The sequence below is a fragment of the Periophthalmus magnuspinnatus genome, chromosome 4 (genome assembly GCF_009829125.3).
Source record: "Periophthalmus magnuspinnatus isolate fPerMag1 chromosome 4, fPerMag1.2.pri, whole genome shotgun sequence".
NCBI classification, from domain to species: domain Eukaryota; kingdom Metazoa; phylum Chordata; class Actinopteri; order Gobiiformes; family Gobiidae; genus Periophthalmus; species Periophthalmus magnuspinnatus.
This window is the reverse complement of record NC_047129.1, coordinates 21,624,021-21,642,084: the sequence shown is the minus strand read 5'-3', so window position 1 is coordinate 21,642,084 and position 18,064 is coordinate 21,624,021. Positions and strand designations below refer to the sequence as shown.

The 18,064-nt window shown below is 39.3% G+C and overlaps 1 protein-coding gene across 1 annotated transcript in view; it reads right to left on the bottom strand.

Moving 5' to 3' along the window:
* The window catches only part of LOC117394025 (carboxyl-terminal PDZ ligand of neuronal nitric oxide synthase protein-like), a 204,469-nt gene that overhangs the window by 100,803 nt on the left and 85,602 nt on the right, over positions 1-18,064 (bottom strand). The window contains exon 5 of the mRNA XM_033992037.2: positions 10,715-10,823. Coding sequence (XP_033847928.1) covers positions 10,715-10,823 — 109 coding nt within the window. The remainder of the gene's footprint in view (positions 1-10,714; positions 10,824-18,064) is intronic.

The following is an 18,064-nucleotide window of genomic DNA, read 5'->3' as shown; positions in this document are numbered from 1 at the left end:
AAAGTAACTTACCACGAAGGGCCACATTTATTAAGAGTCTGCTCAAATGCTCAACAGTGAAGCAAAAACCTGGCACAGTTTCTAACAAATTCACTAATAAAGATGCAGTTTTGCTCCTATGAGTGAATGAATAACAAATACATTTTCGCCAACACAAAACTTGGGATGAAAGACATTCAAATGTTATTGTTGTTATTCAAATGTTGAAAAGTCGTTGAGCGGGAGTTGCCAGATTTATCACAACTATCAGAGCAAAAACTGTGTGGATTATAGATTAGTACAATGGTTCTCAAATTTTTCTCAAGTACCACCGGAGATAAGATTTGGTTTTTTGAGTACCATCGGATCTAAACTGACAATAACAGCACTATACCAGTCCTAAACTAGGGCTAAACCTGTAGTGCACTTCATCAGCAGTAGTTCTAATTGAAAAATTGTACAAAAAAGGCAAGTGGATAAAACTGACTTAAGATATCTGTGTAAACCCAGAAGGAGCTCGCAGACCACACGTTGCAAAACACTGTGTTAGTAGGCTACATTGGAGAGACTGTTGTACACTTTTCATACAGGATAGCTGCTGCAATTTGTGCACCAATAGGGAAAAAAATAAGGTATTACCGTGATTTGTCCAAAGCCAAATCTCTCTAACAGTGTTGTCATAATGAGCACTGTATGAAACAGAAAAACTGGAACAAAATTCCATTATTACTTTGTCAGTACAAATGAACAAATGTGTTGTTGTTTTTTTTGTTGTTGTTGTTTTTTTTTTCACAAAAGCTATCAAATGACTGATGAAATGACTTTGAGCAAAAAGATGAATTTGACTCAACTTTTGTATATTATAAATTCGTTTTTTTCTTTCAACAAAAAAAATGTAAATCTCCCAGTGTCAAATCTGTGAAACTTACCTGACATTTTAAAACATCTTTTCTGCATTAATTCTGATGGCCGTGTTCTGTTTACTGGTTATCATTGTTTATTTCACATACAGCCCACACTCTCCACACTTGGCTGCATCCCACACCCCCTGCAGGCTATGGGCAGAGGTACACTTATGTCTGCATTGTGAGTGTGTGGGCGTTTGTACATCACTTAGGCTAAAATGAGTCACCGGGCTGTCGGATACATTCACTACACTAGACTGGAGCCCTGAGTTGGAGGTGCCTTAGCTGCAGATGTGACGGTGCTTACAAGAATAGTTTTATTTTTTTATTAAATATTTTGACAAGCATTGCAATTGGATTTGTGATTTGTTTTAGTAACACTCACAGTTCACAGTGTATATTTTTAAACTGTCTGGAAGGATTCACATTTGAGGGAAGACTGAAATCTGAACTGTTAAACTAATACACGAATCCCATGTATTTCAGAACATGTGTGTAAAGTTCTAAACGGTTAGCAGCTTTTATACAGAATAAGACATGATATTTTGTTGCTTGCTGAAGAAACTGTAACTGCACCTGATTTTTACTGCCTTAAAAACCTGAAAAACAGAACAAGTTCATTTTACATGGTCCAAAGTTATTCCTCACTTGCCTTATGCATTCGGAGCATCCTAATTTATCACCCTGATGAGTTTATAAACAGAGACCAGAGGAGAGTTTTGTCACCACGGTAAAGCTAACAACAACTAGCATGCTATCCATACACTTCCTGATACACAAACTATAATAATGCTTTATAATTAGAAGCAGACAGTACACAGTGGACTTATTTTGACCTCAATAGCTGCTTATGCAATATAAATGTACTGGTGCAAGACACAGTTTGCCCAAATGCATGAAAAAAAATTGGGTAGAGGCCGTATAAATTGCAATAGGGCTGTATTTTTTCAACCAAATTGAAATTAAATTGTGAAAGAGTGAAATTACTTAGCTAGCAAATTTTCCTTTGTGATATGTTCAGAAATATCAATACAATTCAACAATATAAACATCTACAGCAAATGACAAATTCTCCCGTCTTGTGTAAACTAAAAAAATCAAACCCTGTAGTTTAGTCCTCTACAAACATGTTCTGAAATGTGCACTTAGAACAGAATCCTGTGGTCAAATCAAATTGTAATTGCAATGCCTGTCAGAAAAGTTATGATTAGATATTTTCCCAAAAGCCCTCAATTACAACCACTCAAATTGCAATTATTATTTTATTGCAATAAATCTTGCAGCCCAACAATCTAGTATCCTTAGTCTGAGCTGGAGGAAAGGTCAGAATTGTATGGTGGAATTTGCTGTTTAACTGTCAGATTGTATATTTGTTGTCCTGGCCTTTAGTGAATATCTCTATAATTACTGGGCCAATCCACATGAATCAAAAACTGGCACAAAGTTCAACGTTTTGTCTGTCAGAATGAATGCACAAAAGCAAAAAGAGTTTTTTCACAATAGCTTCAGAAAGTGGTGCTATTATTAAACCCCAAAGATGGGATTGCTGTCAGTTGAAAGGATTTTAAGTGATAAAATTAATATGACAAGTTTGTGGAGCCAATCCCAAAAATAGGCTATTACTTTAAAAAATCTCCCATAGAGTTCTAAATCAAAATAAGATAACTTTATTTGTTCAAAAGGGCAACTCAGTTCACAGCTGTTGCTTGGAAGAGTACAAATACACAACCATTAACAACCAGTACAACAATACAGGCAGTCACAATACAAAACATTGTCTCATCAGTCAGTGTCAGTTCAGGACATAGATAAAAAGGGCTCATATCCTCTGAGTTGGGAACAAAGCTAAAGGGCTGTCAAAGTAAAGTTGTGCAGACATCAATAAAACAGTGATCACTGTGAGGTCTACTGTGAAATGGGTGAGGTCTACTGTGATCAGGGTGAGGTCTACTGTGACCAGGTCTAATGTGATCAGAGTGAGGCCTACTGTGACCAGAGTGAGGTCTACTGTGATCAGAGTGAGGCCTATTGTGACCAGGGTGAGGTCTACTGTGGTCAGGGTGAGGTCTACTGTGGTCAGAGTGAGGTCTACTGTGGTCAGAGTGAGGCCTATTGTGACCAGGGGGAGGCCTATTTTGACCAGAGTGAGGTCTACTGTGATCAGAGTGAGGCCTATTGTGACCAGGGGGAGGCCTATTTTGACCAGAGTGAGGTCTACTGTGACCAGAGTGAGGTCTACTGTGACCAGGTCTACTGTGACCAGAGTGAGGTCTACTGTGATCAGAGTGAGGCCTATTGTGACCAGGGTGAGGTCTACTGTGGTCAGGGTGAGGTCTACTGTGGTCAGAGTGAGGTCTACTGTGATCAGAGTGAGGCCTATTGTGACCAGGGTGAGGTCTACTGTGGTCAGGGTGAGGTCTACTGTGGTCAGAGTGAGGTCTACTGTGGTCAGAGTGAGGCCTATTGTGACCAGGGGGAGGCCTATTGTGACCAGGGTGAGGTCTACTGTGGTCAGGGTGAGGTCTACTGTGATCAGAGTGAGGTCTACTGTGGTCAGAGTTAGGCCTACCCTATGCTACTATCCATTGAGTTTAAAAGCTTGATGGCCGCTGGAATACAGGAGTGTGAGTAATGTGTGTTAGGTTTCCTACTGGGAGCAAGACAGCGCCACCCAGAGGGCATTAGGGAAATCTATGCTTCAGGATGTGGTCATGATGGCCTAAAGTGCATCTTGCTTTATAAACCACCTGTCTGAGACTTTTTTATCCTTATCTAACAGATAGGTAAAACCAGCAAATATAAGAGGAGATGAAAATGTCTTGATAAAGGAGAGATAAAAGTTATAAAGGATGAGTTTGGACACATTCAAATAATTAAGTTTCCTTAAAGAGCGTAATAAGCAAAATTACTTTTTGGAGCTTTCTCCCATGATGTTCCTTCATCAAAAACATGACTGAAGAGGTTTTAGTCATCCATCCACGTTTTTATTTTAGCGATCTCTCCCAGACCCTATTAGATCCCTTTTTATGGTTTGCTGTAAGATTCTGTACAATACTCAGCCCACAAGCGTAAGTCACCCTCACACACAAGAGCTCTCCATAAGTATATAAAAGCATAACTTTCCATGGGGAGTAAAGGCAGGGGGCATTCAGAGAGTTTAAAGTGCAACGTATACATGTTAAAACATGTTAATGTGTTGTTTTAGGGCAAATATGGCATTATCAAAAGGAGTGGTGGGCCATGCATTTCACCCTTGGGCCTTCAGTGATGTCCCACTTACACATTACAACATCACCTCAATATAGGCTCGTCAAGCAACACTTCATTTCAGGAGCATTTAAAACCAATAAGCAGCATTACATTCACAATTAAGAGTAGGAGACTAAGTTCACCGATACTGTCAAAAATTTAAAATAAAAATGTGATTTAAAGATGCCATAGAAAATGCCACCAAAATTACACTACGTGAGCTTAAACAAATCTGTCCAATAAAATGCGAAATGTCACAATTTTATACAAGACACCAACCAGACAATAACAAAACAAACTATTCTTTAAAAATAAAGTAAACAGATCATTTGCATTTTTTGACAATAGGCTGTACAACAGCAAATAACGTTAGTCTTGCCAACATTTAGATCCAGGAGGCTGTGGTCACAGAATTCCCTCAGGTCTTGAATAACTTATATTGATACTTTGCAGTGACATCACCCATCACCCTGACGTGTATCTATGTGTTGAAATGATCAGCATTTACTGACGTGACATGATGCACACATCAGGAAACACAGCCACAAAGTGTTTAAAATTTTGAAAAATAAATACATAAAAAATAAATAGAAAATTGATTTAAATAACACATTTTCTGGAGCCCGTGATGAATACGAACATTCATGGTCCTGTTTAGGTGTTTTCAACTAAAAGGTGAGAGTGACTAAAAAATCTGGCTAATGACATATGGCTAATGCTATCTAGCTTGTGAGTGTAATGTTATTTGCGAGGGACGTGTTTAACAGCACAAATCAACTCACCTGTTGTAATTCTAACTAAGTTAGTTCTTTGTGGTCAGATTGAGTTAAAACAAAGATCAGATTAAAGTCTAACAAGCCTCAGACAGAGCAGTGCCTACAGTGAGCATCACAGCCCCCAGGGAATGGTGATGACATCAGTTGACTTCATCTGAAATTTTGACATCAACAAAGTCTACAACGTGAATACAGCCTACAAAAAAAGATTAACTTTAAAAAAGATCCTCCTTGAATTCATTCTGTTTAAAATGTCACACCTCCTCCTGGGACTGTTTGAAAATGTTAACAGAGCCTTTGTTAAACGATGAATTAACAGTGATTAGCCTCAGTTCTTAGAAAGCTTTTGTCAAATATGAAAAAAAGAGTTGAATTACAGAATATTTAAATGTGGCAAATGTGTCAAATTATAATAAGTTACAAAGGTTCTACAACGTCTTTAATATCACAGTGAATCTGATCTAGTCCGTTAATAATAACAACAACTGGTAAAATAATGCATTTACAAACTGCTAAGAAAAGGAACCTCCACAGCTCGTTAGTGTTACCACAGCAGTATAACCATTTATCTCCTCAGCCTTTCCATCTCCACTTCTTCACTATTGCCAGTGTCTCCTCCCTCCCCAAAGAGACATGTTCCATAACCAATCTTAGCCTCTCACCTTGCAGCACATCTGGATGTCTCTACTTGCCGAGGTCTAAGTATCAGTGTTTATAATAATAAACAGTACTCCTCAGTATTCAGTTAAATATTGGCTATACCCCCACAAGTCTTGTGCCACGTCCTCTAAATAGAGACTGCAGGGTCCAGTCACCGCTGTATGGGTCATCTGTCTCTTTGTTCACAATAACTTCAAACAAATATGCAAATATTGTCAGTTGAAAGGACTTGACCAAAAAGATTAATAATATAATACGGCAAGTGAGGCCAGTCTCTAACCAGTAATAATGTGATTCAACGTAACTTCTCAGTCAACAGCCTGTGTTGACAATTTCCCAATTATTCACCATTATTGATGCCATGTAACCTTGCACAGCAAGATGGATTCTCGTGAGAATCAATCTTGACATACCCCCTTCATTGTGCCTTTTCCCATTCGCTTTCAGTGAGATTGATAAATGTGACTGATAAATGAGTAGAACTCAATTAAAAGTGCTACATATATCAGTCTAACATGAGCGAGCTTAACCGCCATGATCAAACATGAAATCTTTAATTTTCTTTTCATTTGCATTCTAGTACGTGCAACATATTCAAATCAGACATATCTTTCACTGATACCAATTATAACACAGATTTATTGCAACTTGTTTATGTTATAATTTTTGTTGTGGTTCAATAATCCAATCAGAAAGCTGAATGAGCCTCACATGAGTCTCTAATTTGGGTTGTCAGTTTAAATTCTGAAATCCACTTGGTTTAAACCTAAATGAATCATTACTACCTAAACCCCACCACCTTTCACATGAGGTATGTACTGTCCATATAGTGAGAATGAGAAGAACTTGTATGTGCCTATCTGCAGATTAAGGTAACTGGTTCAGTTGTGATTGTAGGACCTTTGTCAAAACTGTAAATGCACAGATTACATACAGTTCCTATAAATCCAGTTAAAATGACATAAACCAACCAGATTGAAAAAGCACTTCATTTGTAGTTGACCTTTTTGAAATCTAATGATTGAATTAAAATGACTTATTGTTGTTTCTAAAATCTAAATGATTATTATTTGTTAGTTCTTAAAATTATTGGCAAAGCATTGCAACAACTGAGCAAGGCAAGGCAAGTTTATTTGTATAGCACAATTCCAACAAAATGTAATTCAAAGTGCTTCATAGAATAAGAAAGACAATAAAATAATACAAATAATAATAATACAAACAAATCAAACCATAAATAATCATCACAAAATTAACATTAAAGGAGAAGAAAGCAGAATAAAAACCTTTCAGTCATATCCACAGCTAAACAGAACCGTTTTGAGACTGGATTTAAACATTGTCAAAGTAGAGGTCTGTCTCACATCTTCAGGAAGATTGTTCCAGTTTTTAGTTGCATAAAACTGAAAGGCTGATTCTCCATGTTTAGTCTCGACTCTGGGCACCAGCAGGAGGCCTGTCCCTGAAGTCCTCAGAGTGTGAGATGGTTCATATGACACTAACATGACAGAGATGTACTTTGGTGCTGGGCCATGGAGAGACTTGTGCACAAGCAGAGCTGCTTTAAAGTCTATTCTCTATTCTGACTATTCTGCACAAGGCATTTTCTTCAGCTCCTTTTACAAAACCAACATTTCAATTTTTCAGTTAAAATGGGCTCTGCATATTGACTTTTAGCTTCTGACCCAAAGTTAGTGAACTCAAGAATCCATTGTGCCTGCCAAGTCGATCAATAATAACAAAGAACAAATTCTCCTTTACAGTTCACATGCACAAATTCCAACTGGATAAAAGGCCTAGCAAATCCAGAATGACGTCTGTATTTTTTATACAGAGGAACATTAGTCTGGTCCCCACACCCTCCTTCCCATCTCGAGTCTGACCAAACATGACCGTTCAATCAGGTTTGTTTTTTGTTTGTTTGAGTTTAGTGCTTCGCTCATTGATTCTACAGAATTTCAGTTGTTTTATTTTTTATTATCTTTTTTTTCTATATTGGATGCCACATATGTGAACCTGATTGGTTATTGCACCTGTCAACCACTCCCATTCACTGGCGACCAGACTCGCATCTTTGTAAAGTAGTGAAGTGCATATTCTGGATCCCAAGCAGCACATGTGTAAATGTGCAAATGCAAACTGAGCTGGTTAGACCTGGATTACAGGATTTCTATAAATGAGGAGTGTACACTGCTGCTCCCACTGAAAGCTCTCTGGGCTCTTTTAACAGTCAACACCAATTAAACCCCAAACAGCCAAAAAACTGCCAATTACTATAAACAGCGCTTCAGTTACAGTATACCGCCGGGTTATGCATTTACCTCATTAGCACTCGCCACAGGGAAGTCCATAGAGGTCGTGGCCGGTGCTCGGTCTTTTGGCTTCCTAAGCGAGATTTCTGATGGCTTAGTTTTACTTTTAGATACTCCTGCCACTATGAGTAAATCTACAAACGTTTTCTGTTGAAACAATGTGGAATGATTTGAACATTTCTGTTTCTTCACATATGATTTAGTTTTTCTCATTTTTGTGGACTATTCTTATTTTATCCATGTGATAATCTGCTATTTTGGTCATATTGTCAGATTGTGATTTGCTATTTCTGTTTAATGCAGCTGTTAAACTCTGTAAAGCTCCACTTCAGTGACATTTGGATTTAACCACCCACAACCAAATGTGAACTTTAAAAAGAAGCAGATGACTTAATTCATCTCATTGTTTAAAGGCAATGCTAAGACTACATGAATTATGATAAAATCAAAATCGTCATTTGGCCAAGAAAATATTGTGATATATATTTTTTACCATATCGCCCACGCCCACTTCCAATAACATTAAAGAAGGAAAAGGAAGGAAAAGCGAATTTTGGAGCGTTCTACCATGTCATAATGTTCCCATGTCAAAAAGCAGTGGTTTTATACACTGAACGAGTCTATACAAGGCTTAGCCAATAATCCTAGGTCCCCTACGCTCCCGCACGGCCATTTTCCAGAAGTATACAAAAACATGATACAGAACTGTCCACAACCACTTCACAAACCTGATTTCATTGGAGGGATACACACTGATTGTGCTGTGATAGCGGCGCTCTGAAGGGGTGACTTAGTGAGAGGAGGAAGGAGGAAAGGGGGAGGAGGGAGGACTCAAAATGTTTAATTTGTTTCGGTTTAGTTTTTAATACCTTGTTCTTGGTGAATTTGCATTTTCAAAACAGTAAAAGGTAACATGTGATCTAAATATGTGATGTATTAAGAATGAAAACTTAACTTCAGACCAGATATTTTGTCCAGACAGTTACTCATACAGTTACATTGAGTAATATATTTGACGATACAGTAAGTACTCTTACTTCTCCTGTAGCTGTGAGTGAGGCTGCAGACTTAAGTGTGCTCCTGATAATGGTACATGCTTTGCGATAACAGGGATGTCCACCATGGTAGGTGAGTGTGGTTACTGTGACAATGCAGTTATAGTATTGGGGCAATTAGTCCAGAAAAACACAAATACACTCATGTTAGAGGCTTTGCTTGCCTTTTCAAAAGTAGCTGTAAGCATAATGTGCCAAGAATGACCATCCATTTTGCACATAAGATGATTCATGCTCTAGGCTCTATTTTAGGTTTTACTTTCAGTCACCAAAGAGCCAAGGATAAACTTAAGTAACAAGGTTTTATTAGCCTTGTTTCAGATGAAAAGTCCACTAAAAGGCATCACTATATACTAGAAATGTGGTTGTTACAATATAAGTGGTTAATGACAATTGAGGAGCTACGCCATGATTGTAGTTGGCTGCTCTTGTGGCTGATTGGCACACTCAGCAGTATTAAAACTTTTTTTTTTTTTCATCTTACATTGTTTAGTTAATATTTTGGATTTTGACCAAGTAGTGGATCTTGTGCAGTTTGAGGGACAGAATTTAAGGACACAGGATTGTGTGACTTGAGCAGTTGTTTTTTCCTGTATCCATGGCGACTCTGCTTGAAGACTGCTATGCTAGCCAACTAGTTCTGAAATGCTACAGACTTTACAACAATGCAACATTCCAGAGGAAGCACTTGAATTTTCCGTCTCATCTCCAGCTAAAACAACAGAGCACTGTGAGAGACAGGCTTAGATGAGGCTTTCCTGTTGTGTGTCCAGACTTCACTTGACTTCCTGGACACTGCTAATGCTGTGTGACACAGTGATGCTGCAGGACACAGAGGACACAGATTAGGGACACTTATGTCCTGAGGACCATTCCTTCCCTTGCACTGCTCAGACACAGGATCTGATGACTCTACTTGTTCAGAATTTTCTTTTAGTTTTTATGTTATTATTGTAGTTTACTGCTCAATGTGGTGTATTTGCCCTTCAGGGAGAAAGAAAGTGACAATGATTTTTAAAGCTTACATCAACTGGCCCCTGACATTCCAGATATCTGTAATAAATGCACAAGTGATAAAGGTACTTTGTTCCAGTATTTATGGGACTGCTGTGGAATATTTCAGTCAAAGAAATTAATTCTTTATGGAGAAAACAATTTTATCACAATAAAATATCACAGAGACCAAATCATAATGCAGTTTTAAATGTCCTATATTATGCAAAACTGACTCTTAAACTGTACTTTAAGCCATATTAGAATGTTGTCACCTCCGAACATACCTGGAGTTGTGTTTTGTTTCATTCACATATGTTTGAGTAACACTTTATTATTAGTCTGTCTACATGAAGCTGAAAATGCTCGGTTCCTGCTCTGTTCTGTTGTGATGTCATGTAATGGTAGTTTTCATCTTGACAGCTACCATTTACCTTTTGTTCTGTAGAGATTGGCAATTCCAGGGCTGGAATTATCCACATGATTCTAGTCAAGGTGTACGGAGTTTAAAACCACAGTGGAGCATCCCTGTATTACCATATGATATCATAAGGTGAAAGAACTATGCCAAAATATGCAGGATTTGTGTCTTAAGTATGAAACAAAACACAACTCTGGGTATGTTTGTGATCAGGAAACATAACATAAATCAGAAAATAGTGTAAAAAGGGCCCTATAAATGTTATCTGGCTTAGCTCTAGATGTGTCAAAGCAAATCTAGAGCTTTACTGTCGTCTGTTGGTGCTGTATGCATGCGGTCCTCAGCAGCCATGTGGAGGACCTACCTTCTTCTTGGACTTGAAGACGTTGCAGCGAAACACGTTGCTCTGTCCGTCTCGAGCGATGTAGCTGAAGATCTTCAAGTCCTGAGAGTCATGGGACACGTAGAAGATTCTGCAACACAGGAAAACAACAGGGATATGCTTTTAATCCAAATTATTATTCATGGCACCTGCATGATGAGGCAAGCTCCACACGCTCCCAATAATACACTCATAACAGGGCTGCATGTGGCCAGGTTGTCATGTAAAAAAGGAAAAAACACTTCCGCTAAGAGCATTCTTTTCTCAATGCAAGAAACAAGACCCAAAATGCATGATGAGTGAATTGAACTAGCAGACCAGTGATCACAACGCAGGCCTGGTACAACCCATGATGGAACTGCTGCTCAAATACTTCAAAGAGGCTGAAGAGAATCCTGGAGCACCCATCAATAGACTAGAGAAGCATATTGATAGCATGGGCATAGAGAAAACTGTCTCTACATGTGTGGACGTGATGCGGAAATATCAGGAAGAACTTATTGAAATGCAGGACAACTTCCTCACACTGAATCTTAAAGAGGGAGTTGAGGGCAAAAACACACTCGATGTGTCCAGCCCAAGGCACAACAGCAGTAAGGCCTGGTTGGAGCTACAGTGAATCCATTCTTTGTATTTGACACATCCCTTAAAGTTAATATACTTTTTTTGCTGCTAAACTGTGTCTGTGGTGTTTTAATAGTATTATTTACTGTTCCTTGTCATTTTTGGCAACTTTAGTACAAACAAGGTACGTTTGCAGCTTTCTGGTCAAAAGCGCCTAAATCTAATCTGTCTTCAGTGGCCTCTGCAATTTCAAGTACTATGTGACTTCACTGAAGAATTTCCACCAGCAGAAAAGTTACATAGTGAACCTTTAAAGGTCCTGTACCCATTTTTTCTCATGTATTTGAACAAAATTTAGTAAAATATTGTATAAGCAGCTATTGAGGTCTGCATTAGAAAGCATTTTGTTGTTTGTTAATAAGAAGTGTGTTTTAGCATGCTAGTTGTTGTTAGCTTTACTGTCATGTTCTGGACTCTGAAAGTTGTAAAAAGTGCTTATAAACTCATTGTGGCGAATAATTAAGATGCTCAGAATGCATAAGGTAAGTGAGGAATAACTCTGGAAAGACTGGAAAACTGCTTAAATTGAACTTGTTCTGTTTATCAGGTTTGTAAAACTCTAGAGAAGAGCACACACAGGATTAGAGGAGACACTTTTAAGAGCTCATCATCGGCTACTTGGAACAAAACTGTTAAATATGTAGTTTCTTACTGTTTTTAAAAAAGTACAATCACAACTGAACCTCGGTTGCCAACTTGTCAGTCTATATATATAGAGCACTGATTTTCAATACTGCCAGATATGCCTTGAAAAAAAGTTATTAACCAAGAGCCAGCAGATTCAAAAATGGATTTAATTGTACATGTTACCATTTTTTAGTGTCCTGGGAAAACTTTTGATCCAAAAAGCAAACAAAAACAATCACCACTGACAAATTTCAGGAACCAAATGGAATCTTTTCGACCAAAAATGTAAGCCATGACTCAAAAAAGGTTCAAAAACACTGATATAAAAGATCACAATTCCCTCACACTTCCCTCCTCACTATATGACTCAAAAAGCCGCATTAAACCAATTACACTTTTTGATTAGTGATCCTAACTTTCCTTGCAGCTCACACAGAGGTGCAGTCCGTGGGGTATAGTCCTGTCCTGTGAGGGGTGGACAGCTGGCTCCCCCTTCTGCTCTGTGTGCTCTTTTATCACAGGCTAGAGTTTATGAGGCTTCTCTCCTGCAGCACAGAGCTTTCATCCTCCTTATCCTCCGCTCGCCCAGTCTCACCTCTGATACTGTCACAGGGACCTGAGGTAAGAGCACATTTCAAAGAAAAGTGTGTAGGGCAGAGAAAGCTCAATTCTGATAACAGACTGCGGACAAGTAGTTCCCCTGGAGGTCACAGCAGCAGAGACATCTGTCTATGTACTAGACTTTAGGCTAAAGGTCCTATATTGCTGGGTTTCAGATGACATCATAGCATTCTATAGGTCAATAATATTAAATATTGAGGGGCCAGCTAAAAGGAGTATTGTTAAAATGCTCATTTTCTAGTCAGTAATAGAAATGGTTAGGTTCAACATTTGTGAACACCATGTTCGACATCACATCCTAGAATCTGAAAAAAACACCTATTGATATGACACAAACTGACTGTTTTTGAGCCTTGAACCATTTTATAATTTGGTATGTCATCAAAAACTAAGGTTAAGAAATGTAACTGCGGTGCTGAAAGCAACAAATGTTCCCTGCGGATGTGCAAAGGGAATCATTCAGTGATTAATACGCCTGGTCCCATCTTTTGACATCATCAGGTGGTAATGCAAAAGTGCTCCTCTGTGTTTTTAAAACCCATTTAGCTTCAGACTCGTTTCAATTCTTCAATATCCTTTCAGGACATTGAAGTGTGAATGTGAATACTTTCTTTTATTCAAAGTAGTATTTCAATTCTGAATAGTTGTCAACCTATGTTTAAAAATCTTGTAGGGAACTAGCTTCTCCATCTAACCTGGCTAAACCTCCTTGTCAAGCCTGATCTCGTCAGATTTCAGACAGGCAAAGCCTGGTTAGTAATTGGATGGGAGATCACTGTGATTACCAGGTGCCAAAGTGGGGCACCAGTGGCAGAAACTGTCATTGTGTCCTTAGGCAAGACACTTAGTTTGAATGTGATTGTGTGTGTGTGAGAGTGTTGGTACTGATCGGAGGGGCTGATGGTGCAGATTGGCAGTGGTTAATGGCTTACAACTACAGAGTGTGGAGTGAATGAATAATGCACGAAATTGTAAAGTAACTTTAAGCGTCCGTGAAACCGCTGTATAAGATTGTTTTCACACTGCTGCTTCTTAGGTCGGCATAAAAGAGCATTTGCTCTGAGAGTGGTGCACTTGGGCTGGTGTGAAGCCAACAGTCACAGTCTGGACTGTGAGAAGTGATCAGCTGATGGACTCTCACGTGGCTCATGGTGCCTGCTTAGGGTGAATGATGCGGTATATGTGAACAAGACCAACCCAAAAGTAAAGTAAACAGAACTAAATCAAGTGCACCCTGATTGATCCACAGAGTGCACTAATGTGTGTGAAAACCACCCAAGTGTAAACCGGGTGAAAAATGAGGATTCTCTGCTCTACTAATTGTCTCTCTCTCTCTCCCCTCCACTGTGTGCAGCATTGCGAGTGCAGTGCTTCCACTCAGGGTCCAATATTAGCAGCAACACACACTCAGTAGGTACGGAGCTAGAGCGAGGAGCATGTGAATGCAGTAGGTTTTAAAGTTCTCGTTTACCTTCATTTCACTATAAGAGGGCTCCAACTTTATTAACCCCACTGTTTACCCATAGGTACCAATCATCGGGTCCTTACCGCATCAGAAGTGAGATTTGATTCTGAGAGATATAGAGGGAAAGTGGTCACCTTTCCTGGCTGAGCTTGTGTGGGACGTTGAGCGTTACCGACAAGATATAGTCAGCCTCACCTTCACATACAGCTTGAGCTCTGGAACCCAACTCTTTGAGAGGGGCTGGATTCTCAATTTCTCTGGCGTTGCCCACAGGGAGAGGCGGCAAGCTGGTGTGGGCTTGCTTATTGCCCCACAGGTCAGCCGCTATGTGTTAGAGTTCATCCCGGTGAATGCGAGGGCCACGTCCCTGCACCTTTGGGTTGGGGACAGGTCTCTCACTGTTTTGCCGCCCGCAACCCGGCCTCAGATAAACAGAAGAAAATGGATGGATAGTCTCCAATGTCCTTCACTCAAATGATATGAAACTTATGTTGAGTCTTTGTCTAACTTGTATCTTATTATAGACAGTGTTGTGAGGAATTTCAAGGCCTTTATTCAGAATTTATGAATGCTAATGAACTCCAATGCACTTGTGCACTTTGTATGGGGCCATTTTTTTATGCACCTCAACTTGCACATAGTTAGTATTGCACTATATTTCACATGATATTGAGATTGTGATGATTGTTTATTGATGATACAGCTAGTGTAATTCATTTGCAATTGCTGGTGATTGATTCTTACCTGAAGTTAGATTTGTGTGCACACTGATAATTTTTTGACTGAGGCCCATGGTCCTGTGTGCATACAGGCCAGGTTCTCATTCCTTGATGGTGAGGGGTAGTGGGGTATTGTGCAATATCATTTTCAACCACTCAATGAACTTTTTTTTGTATTCTATGAATTTTATGAATGGCCATTCACTACTATCTGTCAGTCTGTCTTGTTCACTTAATATTCAGTACACTGTATGGTACCCTATTAATGCAATGTACAGTCTCTGTCCACTCTATAGTTTTCTCTGTTCTTTTGGTCCTGCCCCAATGATACTACTACTACTACTACTGCTTGGGCCTAAAGTTATTATACCCATTACATAAGATTAATGCATTATTATTGTTTATGTTACATTATTATTGTTATTGCTACACATGCTGGCCATCTCTGGGACCAGAACCACACTTATGAGCGAGTTAAAAATGGTTCTACCAATAAATCCTTGTCTTGGCCGGGTCTCAAATGCATTGTTTTGTTGCAGTGATAGAAAGTGGTTAACTACATATACCATAATCCTTTGCTCTGGAACCAAAGTGACATTTCTACACTTTCACTATAGTTACGCTTGTGAGACGTGGGAGAGCATCACTTAGCTAAGCCTCTTAACTACAGCTAAATTACCTTTCAGCTGGAGGCAGAGGGACTGACCCAGTTAGAAACACAGCAGCATAAAGACACTAGAGCAGAGAGCAGCTCCTGCACTATATTATGCAGTCATGTTTATATTACTTTATGGATCATAACCAACGCTTTTGTGTAACTGGTCCGGTTTTCCCCAGCACTGATTTCCAAACTTTGAGAATTTCTTCCATTGTAATATTTTGCATTCTTTTTTTTCTAACAATTATTAAAACTCATGTCAAAGACTGCAGTTTGACTTCCCCCGTGGGCTGTATATTTTCCGTACTTGGCTAGCCAAAATGACTCAATTTGACAAACTTTACAAAGACGTGTAGGTCGAACTGTATCCCGTCTCTCTGATTTGAATTGGGCGTGATTAATAGACGCATTAACCAATCAGAGAAGCACCAGGTGCAACCTCTTATTTATCTCTATTAGTCGACTAATTATAGTATTTTATTTTAAGTTTAGTTGGTAAATGGTCGCATTTTTATATAGTACTTTTCCACCTTCAAGGCACTCAAAGTACTTCACATCAAGGAACCACTCACCCATTCACACACACATTCATACACCAGTGTACACAGACACAGGGAGTGAGGTGAGTTAAGTATCTTGCCCAAGAACACAATGACAGCACTCAGCATTCGGTGGGACCTGGAATTGCACTGCCAACAAACACTCTACCAACTGAGTTACTGTCGCCCGCAGTTTAAGTATTTATATAAGACACCGGCAGAAAGGAGAATGTATGGTGTGAGTTAGCTGATGATTTGGGAGTTAATATAGCTTTTTACATATAGATTCACCATTTCCTATAGTACATTTCTGTTTAAATAGTTGATTTAGAACACAGGTGTAGTCTTCTGAGCACAATTTGGATCATACAGTTGAAACCAAAACGTTCTACTAAGACATCATCAACTTGGGCACAGAAGAGTATTTCACTGGCCCTGCACTCACTGTTTGCACATTCAAGATAAGAGGTGCATTAAGATCTCACCTCAGCACTTTTTCGAAGGGGTACGTTCTAGATGGACAAACTCTATTTAAACCACAGCTACAAGTTAATAACGTTGACACAATGGACATCTATAGCTTGGAAGAAAAACTCCAGACACTTATAAAAGAGAAATATCCACATCGGCACACTGTTTCATTTGCCAAGTGTGTTTATTTCGTGGGACCCCTTATGCAAAGGATATGATCATTTCTGCAGGACAATTAAGTGGTCTGCCTGAATTCTACAAGATACTGAATATTTTGGTTGACTCAGAATGTGGCTTTTTTCACTAGAAAGCTCTCATCTTGGAACATTACAGATCTTATCAGCTTAATAACAGCTACACAGATCTTCAACTACTGGATCCAGAGGCATTAAACAACCACCACCCACTGACTGTATACTGTGTGGCTGGAAAATTGATGGTGACCCCCATTGTGTGCCTTCTGAACTGAGGAAAGTCAAGACAAGTGCATTATTATATGGGTACTTACAGGTTTTTTTTTTCCTGTTTTGTTTTGTGAGTATTTTTGGGTTTTTTTTGAGACGTTAATTTGTTCTGAATGTTTGGGGTTTTTTTGTTTTTACAGGCACTCTTATTGCGAGTCAACATCAAGACAAAACTCAATCGGAAAATAAAGTTGTTCAAACCAGAATCTTTAAAGCATCTTCAAGATAAACTCAAGGAAAAGCTGGGACTTAAGGAGGAATTCACAATACAATATGAGGATCTTGATTCTGACAATGCACTTTGTAACTTGATGGACATCAGTGAGTCCTGCACTTTGTTTGGAGAGATGATTCATCTGCATCTCAGCCACAAACCCCTTCTCAACCGCAATCTCCATCAGATCTTGGGTTCATCTCATCTCTTGACACAGCCAGCCTCCATTCATCCGAATCTCCCTACAGCCCAGCTTCAGTCATACGGAACTACACGTGCAGAACCTCACAGTGGCCACACCCATTCCCAATCCCTCCGTTTTCTTATGACATCGAGTTAAAACTTCGTAAAGGCAATGAAGTATAGGAGAAAACTATGGATGGGCTGGATGTAACAAGAGACGTTAAGATGGAAATACTGGACATGCTGGCACAGCAAATAATATAACATCTGTTGCCTCTGAACCGGTTGTGAAATATCCTTGCCTGAAGGAACCAGGAAGAGGCTCAGGATGCGCCGGATGGGACAAAAGTATTAAGTGTAAGCTTGGCAACTACTGCTCCAAACTGTGTGAGTCTGGCTGCAATGAGATTGCAGTCAATAGAAAAAGACGGAGAGAAGATGGCAGTGACCCCAATAGATTCTCTTTAAAGAATCCAAAACATGCTGAAGATAACGTTATCCCCCAACATTCAGAAAAGTATGATGATGCTGCTTTAGAACAGGAGAGATGCCTCTTGGTGGACGAATTAAAGAAGGGTGGAAAGGACATGGCACATAAGATGGACCTCACATTCTCTCTGAGGAGAAAGGAAATTGTGGAGATGCAGCCTTCAGTCAAAGACGTACAGGAGAGATGGCCAGCTCTCTTCTCTGAAGGGAGAGGACATCATTCTCTCTGATCTGCCAGGCCTTCCCACTGCCTGTGCC